At 37.4% G+C, this 21,746-nt stretch overlaps 1 protein-coding gene across 1 annotated transcript in view; it reads left to right on the forward strand.

The window, feature by feature from the left end:
• The window catches only part of LOC127452731 (threonylcarbamoyladenosine tRNA methylthiotransferase-like), a 560,218-nt gene that overhangs the window by 341,217 nt on the left and 197,255 nt on the right, over nt 1–21,746 (forward strand). The window contains exons 9-10 of the mRNA XM_051718387.1: nt 5,590–5,756; nt 21,251–21,396. Of these exons, the coding sequence (XP_051574347.1) occupies nt 5,590–5,756; nt 21,251–21,396 (313 nt within the window). The remainder of the gene's footprint in view (nt 1–5,589; nt 5,757–21,250; nt 21,397–21,746) is intronic.

Here is a 21,746-nt window from a genome sequence, read left to right on the forward strand (position 1 = left end):
GGGTGATGATGCCCAGTCGAAGTCTGCCCTATTAAGTCTCTCACAGTCTGTTGAAGAAAGCTCGAAAGATTTATCCAATGGGGGAGCTTTCTCCATTCACTGGTGGCCATGCTCACTTTGGAGAGCAAGAAATAATACATCGAGGATGGAATATATGTGTTGCTTTTATAGGCGCTAGTCCAGAATTTCATTTCAGAACAGTGCTTACTGGAGCAGAGACACTATTTCAATTTGTGGACTAAATGAAACTTGTCAGTTTTAATTGTCTGTAGAACTCTCGTCTAAGAGTGTACCTCAACCTTCTAAAGCTAACCAGACAATGCTCTTAATAAGCATAGAAATGTATTGCACATACACATGTAGGGTAAAATAAGGACATTTTAATTAGATTGAACTTTTGATTTAATTTCAATTTTAAATGAAATTACATTCTGTTCATTCACAATAGTTATTAATCCATCTTAATTACTCAATTACATAATTACATAAATAATCAATTATTGAATACATAATGCAATTGAAAAAATAAAACTATATATTTTGTATATTAATAATAATGTTTCATGGTTATAGTTATTGGCATGTTGCTCAACGGCAGTGGGTGCCAACTTTTAAAGTAGGATGTCCTCTTTCATAATTACCTTTTCTGAGAATCAACATCATGTTTAGTTGAACATACTGCTCAATGCTGTTCAGAATGGTCCACACAGCTAAGCCAATGTTACTGTCAACATATATTTCAGCCAACATTTTCCTTACATTTTCTATAAGGTTTTAAAAGTAAATGTAAACTTTTTCCGATTTAAGATATATCTTATTGTACTAATATATATATATATATATATATTAGTTGCAATCAAAATTATTCAACCCCCTCAAGACAGTAAGGATTTACAAAGGTAAGCTTTTCTGATGACCCAGAATTTTGTATAACTTAATATTTCTAAATAGCAGGATTTATATATATATATATATATATATATGTATATATATACAGCCATGTCATTATTATTCAACCCCTATTGCATGTAGCTGTTTCTTAAATATGTAAGACTACACAAGTAATTGTTTTAAAACAAAATTAAGCCATCAATCTGCATTGGCACTTATTTAAGTTTTAAAATTTAAGTTGAGTGCTGTAAGCAAAAAAAAAAAAAAAAAAATTCTTTGCAAGAAATGCAATTAAAAATATTCACAAAAGCTAATAGAGGAGATTATTTAATTACACAAGAAAGGTCATGGCTAAAAGTACATTTCCAAGGCACTTCAATTTCCACTAGACAAAGTTGGCAGCACCATTCATACATTTTAAAAATATGGTATAACAGCAACCTTCTTGGGTGTGGAAGAAAGCAAAACTTCAAGGGAAATGTTGACTTGAATATTCAAGAAGTAATTAGGAAAGACCCGTGGAGTCCTGGAAGAAGGTTTTATGGACGTATGACACCAAACTGAAAATGAGTTTTAGACCCATGGGACAGCAGTACGTCTGGAGTAAGATGACAAGGTGATGACAAGAACGACACCATCCCCACAGTCAAGTATGGAGGTGGGTCAGTCGTATAATGAGGGTGTTTTGAGGCTGCAGGAAATGGCTATCCTGACTATGTGACTGACACCATGGATTCTTTCAGGTGTCAGGCCATTTTGGCGAAAATGTGATGCCTTCAGTGTGTAAACTGAAGCTCGGTGATCACTGGACTTTCCAGCAAGACAATAACACCAATGATGCATCCCAGTTCTCTAAAATCTGGTTCTGGGATGGGTCATGGAATGTCCTTGAATAGCCCTTTCAGTCCATCATTAAAATCCCATTTAAAATTTTTGTTGGGGTTTCAAGGAAGCAGTGGCAGCACAGAAACCAAAGAATGTCAATGAACTGGAAGCTTTTGCTCATGAGAAATGTGTAAAAATTCCAAATGAGAGGTGTCCAAAGCCTGAGAACCCTTACCTGAAACATTTATTTGCTGTTATTAAGGATAAAGGATGCTCCACAAATGATTGACTTTGGGGGTTGAATATTTTTGACATGACATTTGTGGAGAGAATGTTTTTTTTTTTTTTTTTTAATTTTTAATTTTTTTTTTTTATATATGTGGGTAAACTGAACTCTCTGATCTCAAAATTGCTCAAATGTGTATTAAAATCATATGTTGACTTTTTACTGAGGTTTTAGTTGATGTGTTTTAATTCACAGAAACAGAGCGCATTGCTGGGGGGGGGGAGTTTGAATAATTTTGATTGCAACTGTGTGTGTGTGTGTGTGTGTATATATATATATATATATATATATATATATATATATATATATATATATAAAACACACACACACACACACACTTGACTGAAATATTTCTCGTGATCTTAAAAATCTTTTGATCTGAAGGCGTATGCTTAAATGTTTGAAATTAGTTTTGTAGACAAAAATATAATTGTGCCACCATATTAATTTATTTCATTATAAAACTTACATTTTATAAAAAATTACAAAAAAATTTAAAAAAAAGAAATTTGAAATTGATGACTTGGACCAAATAATAAAGCAGCCAATAAGTGCCCAACATACAGTTGTGCTCAAAAGTTTGCATACCCCTGGATAATTGGTAATATATGTACCATTTTTAAAGAAAACATGAGTGAGCAGGCAAAACACATTTATTTTATTTCTTATGGGATTCATATTCAACTGTAGGTTATAACAGAATGGCACAATCATAAAACAAAACATGGCAAGAAAGAAAAAAAATGAAATGACCCCTGTTCAAAAGTCTGCATACCCTTAGTTCTTAATACTGTGTATTGCCCCCTTTAGCATCAATGACAGCATGCAGTCTGTTGTAATAGTCATCTATGAGGCCACAAATTCTTGCAGGTGGTATAGCTGCCAATTCGTCTTGGCAAAATGCCTCCAGGTCCTGCAAAGTATTTGGTCGTCTTGCATGAACCGCACGTTTGAGATCTCCCCAGAGTGGCGCGATGATATTAAGGTCAGGAGACTGTGATGGCCACTCCAGAACCTTCACCTTTTTCTGCTGTAACCACTGGAGGGTCAACTTGGCCTTGTGCTTAGGGTCATTGTCGTACTGGAAAGTCCAAGAGCGCCCCATGCGCAGCTTTCGTGCAGAAGAATGCAAATTGTCTGCCACTATTTTCTGATAACATGCTGCATTCATCTTGCCATCAATTTTCACAAGATTTCCCCTTGCCTTTAGAGCTTACACACCCCCAAAACATCAGTGAGCCACCACCATGCTTCACAGTGGGGATGGTATTCTTTTCACTGTAGGCCTTGTTGATCCCTCTCCAAATAAAGTGCTTATGGTTGTGACCATAAAGCTCTATTTTGGTCTCATCACTCCAAATTACAGTGTGCCAGAAGCTGTGAGGTGTGTCAAGGTGTTGTCGGGCATATTGTATCCGGGCTTTTTTGTGGCATTGGCGCAGTAAAGGCTTCTTTCTGGCAACTCGACCATGCAGCTCATTTTTGTTCAAGTATCGTCGTATTGTGCTCCTTGAAACAACCACACCGTCTTTTTCCAGAGCAGCCTGTATTTCTCCTGAGGTTACCTGAGGGTTTTTCTTTGTATCCCGAACAATTCTTCTGGCAGTTGTGGCTGAAATCTTTCTTGGTCTACCTGAACTTGGCTTGGTATCAAGAGATCCCCAAAATTTCCACTTCTTAAGTGATTGAACAGTACTGACTGGCATTTTCAAGGCTTTGGACACACAGTTGTGCTCAAAAGTTTGCATACCCTGGCAGAAATTGTGCATCAGAGCTCGGTTCAGATTTAATTGTCCTTCGGTCAACCGAGCTCTGATCTCTCCAAGTTCCATTACCTTGTTACGCAGGTCTTTTGACAGTTCTTTTCTGCTCCTCATGGCTCAGTATCTAGCCTGCTCAGTGCATCCACGTGAGAGCTAACAAACTCATTGACTATTTATACACAGACACTAATTGCAATTTAAAAAGCCACAGGTGTGGGAAATTAACCTTTAATTGCCATTTAAACCTGTGTGTGTGTGTCACCTTGTGTGTCTGTAACAAGGCCAAACATTCAAGGGTATGTAAACTTTTGATCATGGCCATTTGGGTGATTTCTGTTACCATTATGATTTAAAAAGGAGCCAAACAACTATGTGATTAGTAAATGGCTTCATATGATCACTCCTTAAATAAAAGACATAATCAGTCATATTTTCAAAATCAGTGCCAAAATTTCACAATTTCTGCCAGGGTATGCAAACTTTTGAGCACAACTGTAGATGGGAACTCCTTCAATACTGTTTAAAAATCATCTCAGGGTGATACCTCAAGAAGTTGGTTGAGAAAATGTCAAGAGTACATGTCTGCAAATTCTAGGCAAAGGATGACTACTTTGAAGATGCTAAAATATAACACAGTTTTGATTTATTTTGGATTTTGTTTAGTCAGAACATAATTCCCATAGTTCCATTTATGTTATTTCATAGAGAGAGAGACTAGACACAGACTTTGTCAGTTGGAACCAGTGTGGCCATTCTCTGTTTACCTCTCTCATCAACAAGGTGTTTTCGTCTGCAGAACCGCCGCTCACTGGATGATTATTTTTTTTTTTTTTTTTTGCACCATTCTGAGTAAATTCTAGAGACTGTTGTGTATGAAAATCCCAGGAGATCAGCAGTTACAGAAATTCTCAAACCAGCCCGTCTGGCACCAACAATCATGCCACGGTCAAAATCACTGAGATCAAATTTTCTCCCCATTCTGATGGTTGATATGAACATTATCTGAAGCTCCTGACCCTTATCTACTTGATTTTATGCATTGCACAATTTTATGCACTGCACTGCTGCCACATGATTGGCTGATTAGATAATCGCATGGATGATTGTTGGTGCCAGACGGGGCAAAAACAAAAAAAAACATCCAGTGAGCAGCAGTTCTGTGGACTGAAACGCCTTGTTGATGAGAGAGACCAACAGTGAATAGAAAGACTGGTTCGAACTGACAATATCTATGGTAACTCAGTACAACCGCTCTGTACAATTGTGGTGAGAAGAATATAATCTCAGAATGCTATTCTCAGTGATTTATACTGTGGCATCATTGTTGGTGCTAGATGGGCTGGTTTGAGTATTTCTGTAACTGCTGATCTCCTGGGATTTTCATGCACAGCAGTCTTTAGAGTTTACTCAGAATGGTGCAAAAAAAAAAAAAAAAAAAAAAACACATCCAGCGAGCGATCGCCATCTTAGACACTTATTTTATTTAATATTTTATTTTACGGCACTCCCTTCTCCAGTGTTTTTTTTTTTTTTACAGAATACACACAGTTTGCAATGCTGTTGTAGGTTTAGTCTAAAACAGGGTCTCTTAAAAGGCATGATTTTGCTGCCTACCTTTTGGAACAGTTTTCACATTGCGATCACTCCTGTTAGGCCTTAAAATGTTCCCTATGTTGGTAGCTCAATGGGATTTTGAACAGACATTGTTTAGTTAATACCTGGGATTACCAAGTGATTGCCTGCTTATTTACATCAATTATTTTTAATAGATCCACATGTTCCACTTTATAAAATGCAATGAGCACTGGTTTTCTCATCTTGCAGAGGGTGTTTGCGAGATCTGGCTTACTAGTGAAGACACTGGGGCGTATGGCAGAGATATTGGCACAGACTTGCCAACATTGCTCTGGGAACTGGTGAAGGAAATACCGGAGGGTGCAATGCTCCGGCTGGGCATGACCAACCCCCCATACATCCTGGAACATCTGGAGGTAAGTTCTCATTGTTAGACCAATAATGAAATTTAAAGAAGAAAATAGGTGCTACCCATCGTGCATGTCATTATTAATACCTGGCAGTAAGTGTGTTACCCTTAAAATTATGTTACAGACACAATTGGTGAGCCTGACATATTTCAAATTGCTATGTTAAACGGACCCACTTAACCTAACTGTTACTGTTGTTATTTTGATTTTTTGAATATAATATTATCACCAGCTCAACTTGAGCAGTTACATAGACTTGAAACCGATTTTAAGCATTAAGGACTGTTAACACCAAGTCCAAATTTCTGTTACCCAAAACATGACATCTCTCTCTCTCTCTCTCTCTCTCTCTCTCTCTCTCTCTCTCTCTCTCTCTCTCTCTCTCTCTCTCTCTCTCTCTCTCTCTTTCTATTATTTATCTATTGGATAAGTTGCAGGACAATTCATTAAAGCTGAAGTATGCAGTGCTGATGTTTAAATGTGCCTATCCCAGTTTAATATACAGAGGCAGCTATAAATAAGCCATTTATAGGTTGAGTTCCTAAAAACTGTGGCTCTTTGGCACTCATTTCAAGCCTGTTGTGCATGTTTGGGGTGGGATTAGCTGTGTGTTTAACAACAAAACAACAGAAGTGTGTATGGATATCTCATATTTTTGTGTCGTTTTATCACATTGGACTTTGTGTACAGGACTTAAGTGCCTGTTATGCCTTTACAGTTATTTTATAGCACACTAGATTAAAAGTACAGTCCTCTAAATCCAATCCTCCCAACCTGACACTGTGGCCTCATTCCCATCATTTAAAAATAATACCCAGAATGCAGTGTTCCCCTTTGAGGCCCAGATGCCGAGGACACCCGTAATCCCTCAGACGGCCTTAAGAAGTGCTGGTAGAAGCAGTTTTAATTTGCAGAGGGTTAATTGAGGTTGTAATTTTGTCCCCATATGTATAGGTTACGTTTATGCTCTGTTACATTCAAATTAAATGTGGTGATTTTTTTTCTTTCCCCCTAAATGAAAGGAATAACAATTAAATGCTAATTAGAAATGTAGGCGCGCTTGTATACGAGCTGGAGGACAGTTATTTATTTTTATGTGCTAATTTGATTTCCATCATCTGATTATTTGTCCTTATTTTATTTCCACACACTCAGCAAGTATTTTTAATTGCCTTTCATTGCTTTGATGCGTTTATTTGTCTTGCGGAAAGCAGGAGAGCACGTTTACCCTGGGTCAGTTCTCCTTTTTTTTTCCTAAATATTGGCAGTCTCTGTTGATTTCTGGTACATGAATAGGTTAGATTGCAAAACAGTCTTTCACAATTGAGTGTGCCATTCTTTAATGGGAGGTAAGAATAGTCTTGCTCTCAGAGCCCCGTATGTTGCGTCAGCTGCTCTGTAAGAATGAGGCAAAATGGTTTTCATTGGTGATGAAAATGCCAAGTGGAGTCTCTAGAGACTTGCATCCACTCTCCCCTCACATACAGACAGATGGGGGAAATGACACATCTTCTCAAAACCTCACTCACTCTTCCACTGTCTCTCCTCTCATGGCTCATACTTTCATTTTTAAAATATGCCACCAGTGGTGTAGGATGTGTTATCCCTACTCTTGAGTAACTTTTCACTCGTGTGTATTTTAACACATTCCCCTGACTTTGTGACATATAGTGGGCTTCAAAAGTCTGCATTGAAAATCTGGAATTTAAAATCTTATTTAATCATGGAAATAAACAGAAGGTTTTAGGATATTTAAGATTCTGTACTTCTTGGTGAATAATCAACTAGGCAAATTTGTGGCATTGATCATGTTAAGTCCTTTGTATAAACCTTAAGATTTCCTGTCTTACATTGAAACACAAAAGATTCTCTTTGGAATCAGATAAACAAACTGCAAATGGAAAATAGAAGCATTTTCACCACATCAGACTTTTGAACCCCACTGTATCTCTTACCCATCTCACCCCCCATTCACTGACTCTTATTTTTATTTTTTTATTTTTATTTTTTTGGTGCAGTAATTGCATTCAAATCACAAAATTTGTATTTAGCAAACACGCTGGTGTGGTCACAAAGAAAGTGAGGAACATTCCATGTCCTGGCTGCCATCTGAGTTTTATTTTTTTTTTTTTTTTTTTTTTTGTGAATTGAATAGTCCAAGAGGTCAATAGAAATGGTTTGACATGAAGCTTTAGTGTGTGTGTGTGTGTGTGTGTGTGTGTGTGTGTATATGTATATATGTATATGTGTGTGTGTGTGTGTGTATGTGTGTATGTATGTATGTATGTATGTATGTATCTATATATGTTCAGTTCACATCAGCAGGAGGAGTTCCACCACCTTATCTGGTTCAGTTGAGTGCACTGCCAGCATCATTGGTGAAACATATCATGATGGTAATGTTTCCCTTGAATGGAATAATCTTTTGAGAAATGAATAGAATGCCTGATGAAGGTCTTTGACCAAAACGCTTTAAGCTAATAATAAACAGTGTGCAGGGCTGTGTCCGTGTTATTTATTTATTTATTTATTTTTCATTTCCTCATTGTATTATGTATGCACCTGCCCGTAACATGTATTTATTTATAGGTTTATAGGTTTATTTTTTAGCACTGACCATATGCTATCAACTGAACACAATTTTTCAATGACTGCATGGGATTATGAAACCTAAGAGCTCATATCAAATGAAGGAACTGTCCAACAAGTCGCGGTACAGGGAATCATTATTATTATTTATTTTTTTTAAACCATCTTTCAACAAACTTTTCACCCTATGCCAAACACTTATTTTTTTTTTTATTTATTTATTTATTTGTTTTCTGGAAAAAACATTTAGGAATAAACTATACTTTGAAGAAAGTAAATGCAAGCAACACAAACATTTTTAGTTAAACATATGGTAAAAAAAAAAAAACATACGTTATTTTATTTTTATTTTATTTATTTTTTATATCAAAATATTGTCATGGCAGTTTGTGTGAAAGAAGACAAAACATTTAGATGTCTTCCGCATGATTTACACAGGTGTAAACTGTGTTCGTACCAACTAACATTTGAAAATACGAAAAGTGTCATGAATCTGAGATTTTACGTCAGAACGGCTTTACAAACGATTTACACAAAAAATAAACAACTTGTAAATTGGAAAAAAAATAATAATAATTTAAACAATACAGATGTATGCTTAACATAAACAGTATTGCTATAATATATATATACACACCTGCATCTCAGCGAAATCAGAGCTGAAGATTTCCGTACAAGTTGTGAGTCCAACATAAAGTGGCGTTCCATTGCAGTTTTCCCAGTATGAAGTTTAAAATTCCAAGTTAAACGGGAGAAAGCATAAATCATCACAGCAACAAACTCCAACAGAGCGCAGTGTGACTTGCTGTCCAGGGCAGAGACGGCACTCTACACTCTGGAGAAGCGCACACACAAAAGGTGAAATCTTTCTTTCAAACATCTAGATGAAGCAGAGCTGAATGTAACAGAACGCAGGGTCTTAAACTATTTTCAACTTAACACTGCGTTTTAAAAACGCGATGATTATGGCGTCACGGAAACCACGGTTTACAGATACATAGTTCAGAAACAGTGGTGCGCACTTACTAAGCTTATTACAGTAACCTGAAGGAAGAACAGAGACGCATGTTCTGAGCATTGTTTCATTGAATCGACCAGTAAGTCTTCACATAATGACAAAATATTATGCATTATATTTTGATTATGCCCTCTTTTGTACTAACTGTAACAGACTACATTATAACAGCCTATGTTAATGAATAGATGTTGGAACAATGAGACACAATGCAGCAGCCAAAGATGTATGACATATATGTACATACTGTATTTGTACATGTCTATGCCCCCCCCCCCCACCACCACCACCACCACCACCGAGTATTCAAGTAATTACTTTGAGTACTCGAGTAGACAAAATGACCAAAATGCCCATCCCTAATATATATAATGTTATTTTTCATCTGCACAATGGTTTATGAGAATGAAAGGACAAAGAGAGAGGGGAAAAGATGCGGACAGAGAAAGACCGCAGTTTAAACAAGGTCATCGGGTCATCATTTCACCAGTCTTTTGCTGGTCGCTCTTTCTTCTTACAAGCCATCATTAAATCTTCAGTTAACATGATTATTTTCATTATGAAAAGCAGCACCCGGATCAAGGCACCTGAGCATATGCTAACAGTGCAACGGTTCATTAGCTGACCATCACAGAGGCTGAGCCCTGACCTCCTTGTCAGCCGGCAAGCACCTCCGCACTCTAATCAGCACCGCCCGTGGTGTAACCTGTCAGCGGTGGGTGCATCATCTAAGAGGAGACCAGTGAAAAGGGCACTACACCAAAGTGTACACTTAGATGGCAGTTAAGCCTTCTTGTTTTGCTCTCAGAAAGGCTTGCCGTAATGAGATGACTTCCCTGTGACCTCTTGAATTGAAGCAGGGATGAATTATAGAGATGCTGGCCAAAAATTAAACTACTTCAAATAAAAAAAAATTGAAGGCTAATGTACTCATAACCAATGTTTTGGACAGAGTGGATACTTGCAGCGTGTGAGTGCATAATCACAAGTGGATGCCATTGGCCTGGAGGTCAAGGCTTGGTTGATGCTCGGGTGCAGTATATGGATGGAGTCTGTGCTCTGTACTTGTTTGCGGTGAGAGCTTGTGTCTAGGTTTAAAATATATAATTTGAGAGCCCTTTCATTGGATTTCAGTAGCCCCATAACTCTTATACTATTCATGTATGGTGCACCACGCTCCGTGGCAGGTTAACTGACAGGTCAGATTTCATCAAGGTGATACGCTTCAGCTTTAGGTAACCTAAGCTTTCATACAACTAGGTTTTTCCTTATGAAATAACATGACATCAATGTGAGATTTGTGTAATCAGCAGCACATTAAATTAAAAAGTTTAACCTCCAGCCAGAACTATGGAATGCTGAGCTGCTCTGCATTTAAATTGGGGTTCTTCCACTTGCCCGCTCAATTTATCATACTGAATTTAACTGTGTCCAAGAATTACTAATTATTATTATTACTCATTCTGGGTTAGGGTTATGGGTGCAGCACTCTTGCCTTAGTAAACAACACTAAACGATGACAATTTCTTAGATGTGCCCACAAATCTAAGAAAGAAGCAGCCATTGGATTTAACAAAACGCTCTCTCTAACTCTCATTCAGTGTGCTGTGTCCTCTTTCTCTGGCCTTTAATCTAGAGAGAGAGAGAGAGAGAGAGAGAGAGAGAGAGAGGAGAGACGTGTGAACATTCACAGTTCAGTCAATTATAGCGCAGGCTCTGGGGAGTCTGCTGCTATTTGTATTTGGAGTGGCAGCTAATTTCATCCCAAACACAGGCCATTTTCATATTAATGAATCCCCAGAGACTCTGTCCATTAGAGGCTTAAAGAGCCCATATTATGCTCATTTAAAGGTTCATAATATTATTTTGGAGGTCTACTAGAATAGGTTTACATGCTTAAATGTTCAAAAAACACATTATTTTTCTCATAATGTACATTGCTGCAGCACCTCTTTTCACCCTCTGTCTGAAACGCTCTGTTGTAGCTCATGTCTCTTTAAAGCCCCCCTTTCCGAAAAGCCCAATCTGCTCTGATTGGTCAGCTGTCCCAGTCTGTTGTGATTGGTCAACCGCGTAGATCGTGTCGGAAATGTAACGCCCCTTACCATAACAGAGCTTCATCTCCCGAGGCTTACTGAGCAGCACATTCCTGAGGCGGGCATGATGCAGATGTGTTACATAGTGGCATAGCTATGTCATGGAAGTAATGGCAGTAAATGGAAGTAAAGTAGTGTTTTCTATGGGAGAGAGTAACTCCCTTTGGCGTGGACTTTGTGCTTTGTAACTTTGCAGACCTTTTACATGCACAAACAGCTATATTACACACTAAAAGAAAGGTAAAATCCCAAAAAGCATAATAGATCTGTTGAAAGACCTGGCAAATGGAAGAATTCTAAGAGACTTTTTATATGCAGTAGAACAAAATAATATTTCTGCCATAGCACTGGAAAATCCTGATGAATTGAAGCTAAAGGGTTCTTGGATGTAGAGTAATTCTGACGCTGCTTTTGGCCAGCTTGAGTTACACACATGGGGTCTCATTCTCTAATAATTGTCTACGCGTAGCCAGACCTTTGACTCAAACGGCAAAATCTAGGACTAGTGCACCTTAACCTGGCCAAGAACCGCCCACTCAGACACAGTTATCTAACTGATATGTAAAATGATCAATCACAATCGGTTTTGTAATTACGCGCTGTTTAGGGGCAGGGTTATCTGAGATATATTATTCCATATATGTTATATCATATGAGACTATACGTACAGGTGTCCTTAGTTATGCACACAGAAAAAGGTACTCACAAAAAATCACAACAGGTGCTGATGCAGATAAATTTGTTTGTACACTTGTTCTAATGCTGATGAATCTGAAATATTTTTAAAGAGCACATGCTCATGCCCAAACTTTCTCCAAACAAGGACTTTCCAACTTATTTTTTTTTTGGGTGTATGGTTTGATTTGGTCCTAAATGTTATCCTAAATAAAATAATAAAATCATTATTAAAATAATAAGTAAATGTGTGTAAGAGGGAGGTTATTGATGAATCATGATTTCAAGATAAAAACGTTTACGCACAGGTTTTCCGCTAGGGAATGTGACCCAGCGACTTGTTTCCTTCCGTCCATCTTTTAATCATTGTGCCAGCTGTTCGGTTTCACTTCGTCTATTGGGAGAATTTGGTTGGTCTTCAGGTGTGAAAAGAGAAGCTTTTATGGCAAAATGACACCTCTCCCAAGATGCACTGAGCCTTAATCACCAGGGAGCTATTTGTGTGTGTGTGTGTGTGTGTGTGTGTGTGTGTGTGTGTGTGTGTGTGTGTGTCACAATGCGAGAGCTTTCTCAAGTAATTGTGTTTCACTCTCACATAGCACCTGTCAGACCCCTCATCTCTAATCCTGCGGGGTCTCATCTTCTGTTTGTCCTTGACTTGTCAGCTTTCAAGTCATTTTTATTTGTATAGCACCTTTCACAACACACATTGTTTCAAAGCAGCTTTACAGAAAATCATGCTTTAACAGAAAATGAAACCATAATATCTATAAAGTCTTTGAGTCATCACTGTGTAATTTGATTAAATGATTGTAAATTGTGTATAAAAATACATCATTAAATAATAATTGTATTTATAACCCCAGTGAGCAAGCTGAAGGTGACTGTGGCAAGGAACTCCATAAGATGTTGGTTAATGGAGAAAAATAACCTTGGGAGAAACCAGGCTCACTGTGGGGGCCAGTTCCCCTCTGGCTAACATCATGAATATAATGCCAATATTAATGTGCAGTGCAGGTCATATTTTAAAATTATTAAACTAAGTGTTAAGGTCCAGTGTTTAAACAAAGGTTTTGTATACATTAATGACTAATATCTTTGATGTCCATCCTGGATTAACTGCAGAAGTTCACAGAGATGCATTGTCCTTTGTTAGTTGGCTGATGAAGACTTTTGTTGGCAATTAATTGAGTCTATGTATTCTATTTAAAGAGTGCAATCCATCAATAGACAAAGGTGATGCAGGCCGAGATCAGTGAGGTGCATCGCAGTTCATTCAGCAGGTCATTTCAGTGAGGTCCATCCTAAATCCAAGGTTCAGGCAATGGCATATGATGTATCCCATGTCTTATAGTTGGAGTTGGAGCATCAGTTCATCCTCTGAAGTCCATCGTAATAGACTGAAGTGATGTTTGGCTGGCACCGGCTGTAGTTTATCATCATTACTCAGCGACACATAACAGTGGAGTCCAACACCAAGCAGGAACGGAGCTGGCCGGTTCTGGTAATCTCAGAATATGAATCTTGGGGTTGGGACGTAATGATCGTAATGAATTTGATGGTATATAGCATGACAGAAGCTCACTTAAGGTTCTGTGGAGCTAGACCATTCAATTCTTAGTAGATAATTAACAGAATTTTAAAATTAATATGAAATTTAACAGGTAGCCAATGTAACGACGATAGAATAGAATATTATCATATTTTTTGGTTCTAGTCAGAAATCTGGCAGCTACATTTTGAACCAATTTAAGTGTATTTATTGAACTTGCAGTACATCCTCCCAGTAATGCATTACAATAATCTAGTCTTGAGGTCATGAACACATGAATTAGTTTTTCGGCATCAGCAACAAAGAGTATGTTGCATAACATAAGCTATATTTCTGAGGTGGAAAAATGCTGTTCTACAAACATTGGAAATTTTGAAATTTTCAAAGGACAAAGTCACATGTTTTGAATCATTTATTGTTGGAATTAGATCTGCCTTTCTCCTGTTACCCCTCTACCGCCACTTTCACTGAAACAGAGGTGATTATACAGACAAATTAATAGAATGAGGCAAACTATTATTAGAGATGCACTGATATTGATATTTTGGTAATTTTGACAATATTTTTAATATTAGGGCCAGTAACCGATATGATATTATAAATCTAAACCGGATAATTTTTTAAACCTGACAGAAAAAAAAGAAAAAGGAAAAAAAAAGTATGCTGTTTGAATTATGGGGAGGAAAAGGGGATATTAATATTTGTTAACCATATTTGTAAAATCAGACTGAAACCAATAATTTGGTCCAGCTAGTACCAATTTGTTCACCGATATTTTGTGCATTGCAAATTATTACTTATGCACTACCAGGCCAAAATTTTAGACACACTTTACTGAAGTAAACTTTACTATTTGTCATTATTTATTATTTAAGTGCTTGAAATGTGTTATTAGACAAAAATAAATTATACCTATTTTGATCTATAGTGTATACACTGATCAGCCACAACAATTAAACCACCTGCCTAATATTGTGTAGGTTCACCTCGTGTCGCCAAAACAGCGCCAACCCCCATCTCAGAATAGCATTCAGAGATACTATTCTTCTTACCACAATTGTACAGAGCAGTTATCCGAGTTACCGTAGACTTTGTCAGTTCGAACCAGTCTGGACCTTCTCTGTTGACCTCTGTTATCAACAAGGCATTTCCGTCCACAGAACTGCCGCTCACTGGATGATGTTGTTTTTTTTTTTTTTTTTTTTTTTTTGCACCATTCGCAGTAAATTCTAGAGACTGTTATTTGTGAAAATCCCAGGAGATCAGCAGTTACAGAAATACTCAAACCAGCCTGTTTGGCACCAACAATCATCCATGTGATTATCTAATCAGCCAATTGTGTTGCAGCAGTGCAATGCATAAAATCATGCAGATACTGGGTCAGGAGCTTCAGTTAATTTTCACATGAACCATCAGAATGGGGCAAAAATGTGATCTCAGTGATTTGGACCGTGGCATGATTGTTGGTGCCAGATGGGCTGGTTTGAGTATTTCTGTAACTGATGATCTCCTGGGATCTTCACATACAACAGTCTCTAGAATTTACTCCGAATGATGGCAAAAACACAAAAAAAAAACATCCAGTGAGTGGCAGTTCTGAGGACGGTAATGCCTTGTTGATGAAAGAGGTCAACAGAAAATGGCCAGACTGGTTCGAACTGACAAAGTCTACGGTAAATCAGATAGCCACTCTGTATAATTGTGGTGAGAAGAATATCATCTCTGAATGCTATTCTGAGATGCGGGTTGGTGCTGTTTTGGTGGCACGAGTGGGACCTACACAATATTAGGCAGGTAGTTTTAATGTTGTGGCTGATTGGTGTATGTTCCTTCATAATTTAAATAGTATATATTCCTACATGTAGGATAAATTTGAACAGATTGTGAACAAAACAATAAATCTTGACAAAGCCCAAACTTAATTGATAACTATGAAAACATGCATTAATATAATTTAGCCAAATGAGATATTCAAGCTGTACAGTTCTTGTATCAAGTAGTTCACATGTGAACTAACTGAGCAGCCAAGTTTAGATCACTTGTTCTTTACCCATTGAGTGCCCTTCAGCTCTCCTCCATGCTGTATGAAAAAATCCATCTGCACTGTTGAGAGAGATGAATGTTGTCATTTATAGTAAAGCTTTTACCCTTGTAAATGGGAACCGGGAACACAGCCGTCGATTGCTGATCGGCTAGCGCTGTGTGCACCAAATAGAGTTCTGTAGCATCTCCAGGACATTCATTTTCTTGCTGAATGAATGACATGTTAATGGATTATTTAGTTTCCATAATGCAAAGTGAGAGTATATGTTTGAATGTGAGTTATCTGTTCAACAGCTTGTCTGTAGTCTGATTGGAAAAAAAGCCTGGAGCAATGGCCAGTGTGCATGTGCAAGACAATGATATCGGCCTCCAATTCCTGAACGGTGAGACATAAGAGACAAAAATCATTTTAGCTCAATCTATTTCTCATTAATCCTCCCAGCAGGTTATAGGTCCTGAACTAAACATTGAAGGATGAGCATCAGGCACAAGGGCTGTGACATCATTAAGATGCTAATCTTGAGATCAACAGAGCTTAGTCATTATGCTTTTGCTGCAATATATGTTTAAAACGAAGAAGCCATTAGGGAAGTGCTTGCATATTTGTGCTGTTTCTTGTTCACATTTTATTATCAGTATTGTTTACTAGTTTAAATCTCAGAACAATCTGTGATCTGCTGTCATGAACACATGTTGCTTAACCCTGGTTACCTCATTCTGCTCTTATATTATAAAGTGTTTGGCTCCAGTGGCACTTTTCCATTTAAATAGCGATATAGGAGAGCTTTCATCATCATAATGTCCTTGTGCTTTTTTGGGCTCGTTGTGCCAAAGCATATGTGCTTTGTCCAAAGGAAACAACAATTATCCAAGAAGAACAGATTCACTGGCCTGTTTTTAAAAAAAACAAAAAAAGAATATAGAGCAAAGAATTACTGACAGATAAAACTCACAATTAGCATCCACACATCACCCATCTTGGTGATAGCATCGTAAATCATATCTTGCTCCAGAAACCATAATATGTGGCATCTTTGAAGGATTTCATGTTTTAATGCATCATTTTTTAGCTTCTTATCTAGTGTGTCTGTTAACTATCATACCAATTTGCTCTGCTTGTTTCGCTGCGCCAGGCTGCTTTGGTTATATTTGAGCAGAGGAATATGGAAGTGTAGCTCACTTTCTCTGCCTCTCCTGCACAGACTGATTGTTCTGAACCACAGCAGAGCCGGTCTGGGTAAGGCAGAGACTGGCTGACCTCTTGGATGTGTACTTCCACACCGTTGGCAGATTAATTTCATCAGGTCTGATCCATCTGTGCTCACATTCTCAAAGCATTATGCGAGTATGCTGTTTCACACTCAGTTTTGCCTCATGGAACATTCTTTCAAAACCACTATGGACTGACATGGAAAATTCAGCTACCAGATTAAGTCATAGAAGATGCTTTGTAAAATGGTCCTGCTGTTGATGCACAGACAAAAGTGATTTGGTATCAGATTTAACATAATACATGTTATTTCACAGCTAGTTGTCCCCTTACCCTTAAATAAGTATTTGCATTGTGATTTTAACACAATCTGTGGCATCAAATCAAAGTTGTGTTAAGAAGAACTGAGTTTGAGAAGCTGTATTCAGTGGTCTTCTTAAGTTGCTGTGATTTTACTACAGTGTTATGGCTTGGACTTCATGACTAGCCCTGACCACTATATGGAAATGTACAGTCATTAGCAGGTCCCCACCACATGTTATAGGAGCCTGATAAATGAGCCTCACTGTCTTGAGAGAGAAGTAAGTAAAGATGGTGGTCTGCCTCTGTATAAATCTTTCTCACCTTGTCCCATACTGCTGTCACTCAGCTCTTATGCCATCTGCCAGCACCCCTCCCTTTCAGCATGCAGGATTGGTTGATTACAATCATGGGAAGCCACTTATTCTCTGTCTCTAATGAGGTCGCAGAACATATTAGCATGGACACATACATTATTATTCTACTTGGGTAAATAACATGCATATTAAATGATATTGCTTTGGGCTGCAAGGTGCATGACTTACAGAAAGCCAGAGAAACATGATGAATAATTAGAAGTTTTTAATTAACAGTTCAGCGTTTCTTCAGCTATCACAGTCCGATCAGATCTGATATTGCAGAGCAATTTCTGTTATTGATCGGAAATTAAAGCTGTGTTTACGCCTCTTCCCTTTTAAGCTAATATATTCATGTTGAATATTCAACACTTTAGAATACCAATGTGTATAATTGTATCTTCTACATTTGAGATGATGAATTAAGAAAATGTATCTTAAGTGCATTCCATTGAAATTGGACAGAATGTAATCATAAGCTTGTATTTAAGAATGAGTAATGGGCTTCGGAGGAGTGGTTTATTTATTTATTGTGGTTTGCTAATTGAAGAATATTTTGCCGTACTGTATGTGCTACTATGCTCTGAGATCTTATTATTTTGCTGTAAGCCTAGATATTCACTGTTTCACATATTGTATTTGATGGGCTGGTGGGCCAGATCTGAAAACAGACAAGTTTTTTTGGATAACATTTATATTTTAATAGCATGTACTCTCAGTTGTTTAAAACAAACCTGCTGCAGGTGACCAAGAGACTGACCCCCATGCCATACCTCTGATTTAAGAGTGAAAACCTAAGTGTTTCCTGTTGGGACCAGCTGGATTTTCTATTATGCTTTGCCATTAGGTCAATTAAAGTTTGACCAAACATAGATTACAGCTGTATTTCATTTTAAATGCACTGTTCTCACATATTTCAATTTATTTTGAGAGAGAAATTGAATTGAGGTTAAAACCACTTTCTTATTTGTTTAGTTGCTTTCTTTTGCTACAGCATAATCTCACATTTGTGTTTTTTATCTCTTCCTCTTCAATCTCCCTGTTCAATTTGTCCTTGCCTTGCCCTAACCCTTTTTATTTTCTCCTTTCCTCGCCTTCTCCTTGCCATGCTTTTTCTTTTCCATTACAATTCCCTTCTTTTTTCCTCTTTCCATCCATTTCCTTGGTTTCTCCCTTTCTCCTTTTGCCTTCTTCATTTTCCTCTTCTACTTTTATTCTTTTTTCCTTTTTCCCCCTTATATTTTCCTCTCTTCCATATATATATTTTTGTTGTTATTATTATTATTATTATTTTTTTTTTTATCCCTTATGTTCACTCTCCTATTTTGTTCCTTTTTCCACATAAGTATGAAAAGATGTCTGTTAGTTAAAGTGTAATATTGCAAACCTCTAGACTGATATGTTTCATCATAGTGGCTCGTGTAAGGTTTTGACTGGCCATGCCATATTTTGTGCCGACCCTCACATCTGTGCGATGCGACACGTGTGGTGCTAATTCGGTGAGATCCTTTACATGTCCCAAGGGGGCCCAGTTTATCTCCATTACTAATCAGTAACTATTCTTTAAACAAATTAATTATTTTAATTTGTATCCTCTAATGTAGAACCCCATGCCAGATGAGGCAGGTGGAGGAGGGGGTGAGCATTTGGTGGGCTTCACTAACACAATGGATTTAATTGTGACAATAACCCGCAATCAACAAATTCTCAAAAAAAAAAAAAAAAAAAAGACTAGGAATTTTTTTTTTTTTTTTTCTTTGAGTGATGGGGTAATGATATTGTTAAATGGTGATTACATTGGCTACCAGACAGCTGTAATATCCTAACAGCTCTCTAAACTGAATCTGTTTAACATCAGAAATTATTTAGCTCAGCTTTGGTACTCTGTCTGTTTCCATCTCTCTCTTGTTTTCATCTGCATTGAGCACACTTTTGCCTGAATGTGTATGTATGTTCTGGTATACAGCCACATGACTACTGAAAAGCAATTCAGTTGCTAGTGACTATTCAAAAGTGAAGCTGGAATTTTTGAAATTTAAAAATGGATCGCCAACCAAAATCCCCCTGCTCTAATAGTTGGTATATTGTGGCCACATTTTAGCCATCTCCTTGGCTGTCTGTATTTAGGTCTCTATTATTTGTTAATGGCAGCTGACCTGCTGTGTTGGGCCAGTGTTTTTAAGAGCTTTGCTCTGCTTCCCACTCATTTATCTTCTTATAAGCTGTCTTTCTCTGATATCTCTGTTAACTGACAAAAAAAAAAAAAAAAAAAAAAAATGGGGAAGGTTAGTCTTCTGCTGTTGCTGTAACAAATGTCTTGCTGCATCTGATCTGCTCCTCTGACCTTTACTCGCAGAGTGGATCCATTCCGAGCGTCCCTCTGGCCCGCAATTGTCTTTCCAGGTGCTGCAGTACAGCTTTTCTCTAATGGGGAAATGCACCCTTTTACCAGCAGACCTCATGGAATCAAGATAATTGATGTAAAAGTTAAATCTCTTCCACATGGCTCTTTAAGATTTTGAATGAAATGGTTTTTGAAAGGAAGACTTCAATTTCTAACTTCACAGGCATCCAAAAAACAAACAAACAAAAAAACACACAAGAACTTAGCATTGACCAACTTTATTTTTTTTTTTTATTTTTTTTTTTTTTGATCTGCTGTCTGCATTGTGGACTATTATCTGAACACTCACAGATGATTTAGTGTTCATGGAATCACTTCATGTTGCAGGACGGCAGCTCAGTGTTAGCTTTCTAACTTAACACTGACCAGCTGTGGACTGTCCAGTGAGTATTGTTACCTTAAACCACAGATGCTAGAGATACAAGATCCCTGCTGATTGAACATTGCACATACAAACACAGAGACTACTTCAGAGAAGAAGAATTACATTGGTTCTTGGTTTATGTTGAGAGTGGGTAAACTGGACATTTATGCTGTCAACCAATGGTTTATGTATTTATTTTTTTAACCAAAATCTGGCTTAGATCAGATCTCGTTGCATGCATATATGTAAGGAATAATTGATGACGGGCCTTTGAATTATTGAAAAATAATTTACACCCGGAGGTGGTAATGCGGCCTCAATGCTAAGCGCCACTTTCTTCCACCACGGATTCAGCGTCTTGTTTTGATACATTCAGTTTCTGTTCTTGGATGTGCGCGTACCTCCTGGAAATGTATATTTGTCAATTTTAATTAAATGAAGTGAGGAAAACATGAAGTCTCAGGATGTGGAATAAATAAAATAATGACACTAGTAATTGCATTATATTTATTTACTTATTTATTTGTGCATTAAACAGTAAACTATTAATCACAGAAATTAGCATGTTCAATTTCCCAGCCCTAAAAAATAAGTATTTTATAACTGTTGTTAACAAAAATCCCACAGGATACAAAAAATGAGAAACCTTCATACAGCTCTTTTCCATACAGCAACAGTTGATAGCGACCAGGATTTTCTATTTTGATTGAACTGTTCCTTTAAGTGAAGTAAACTGATGAGACAGAATCAGATGCATCTGAATATTGTATTTGTGCATCATGCCTTGCTGTGTAAATGTAGCCTAAGGAATGTTTAAATCAAAGCTCTCGCTATCTCGCTTTTTTCCATTGCATCACAGTCGTGGTTTATCTCACCTCACTTTCTCTCTCTCACAGGAAATGGCTAAAATCCTTAACCACCCACGAGTCTACGCCTTCCTCCATGTGCCTGTCCAATCAGCATCTGACAGTGTCCTGATGGACATGAAGAGAGAGTATTGCTGTGCAGACTTCAAACGAGTAGTAGACTTCTTAAAAGACAAGTGAGTAGCTGCTATGAAATAAAACTAATGAACAGAATACCTGCAAATTACACAGTAATCTAGTAAAGTATTCCACTTTTCTTTTCTTCTTTTACCTTGATTATTTGCTGCCTTTCACCTTGGACTAAGTCATGACTTAGGTTCTTACAGTCTTGTTTTTATTGATTAACACAGAGAAATCCTTTTTATTAGAGCAAACACCTCAGACTGACTGCCAGATGTTTGTCTACATTTATTTAATGGATGTGCTGGGGAACTTTGTTTTACCTTGTGGAAGAAACAAACACTACACTCAATAGTATGGATTAAATCCTGACATTTTGCAAATACCAATTTTTATGAGTTTTAAA

This window comes from Myxocyprinus asiaticus, chromosome 15, assembly GCF_019703515.2.
Source record: "Myxocyprinus asiaticus isolate MX2 ecotype Aquarium Trade chromosome 15, UBuf_Myxa_2, whole genome shotgun sequence".
Lineage (NCBI taxonomy): Eukaryota > Metazoa > Chordata > Actinopteri > Cypriniformes > Catostomidae > Myxocyprinus > Myxocyprinus asiaticus.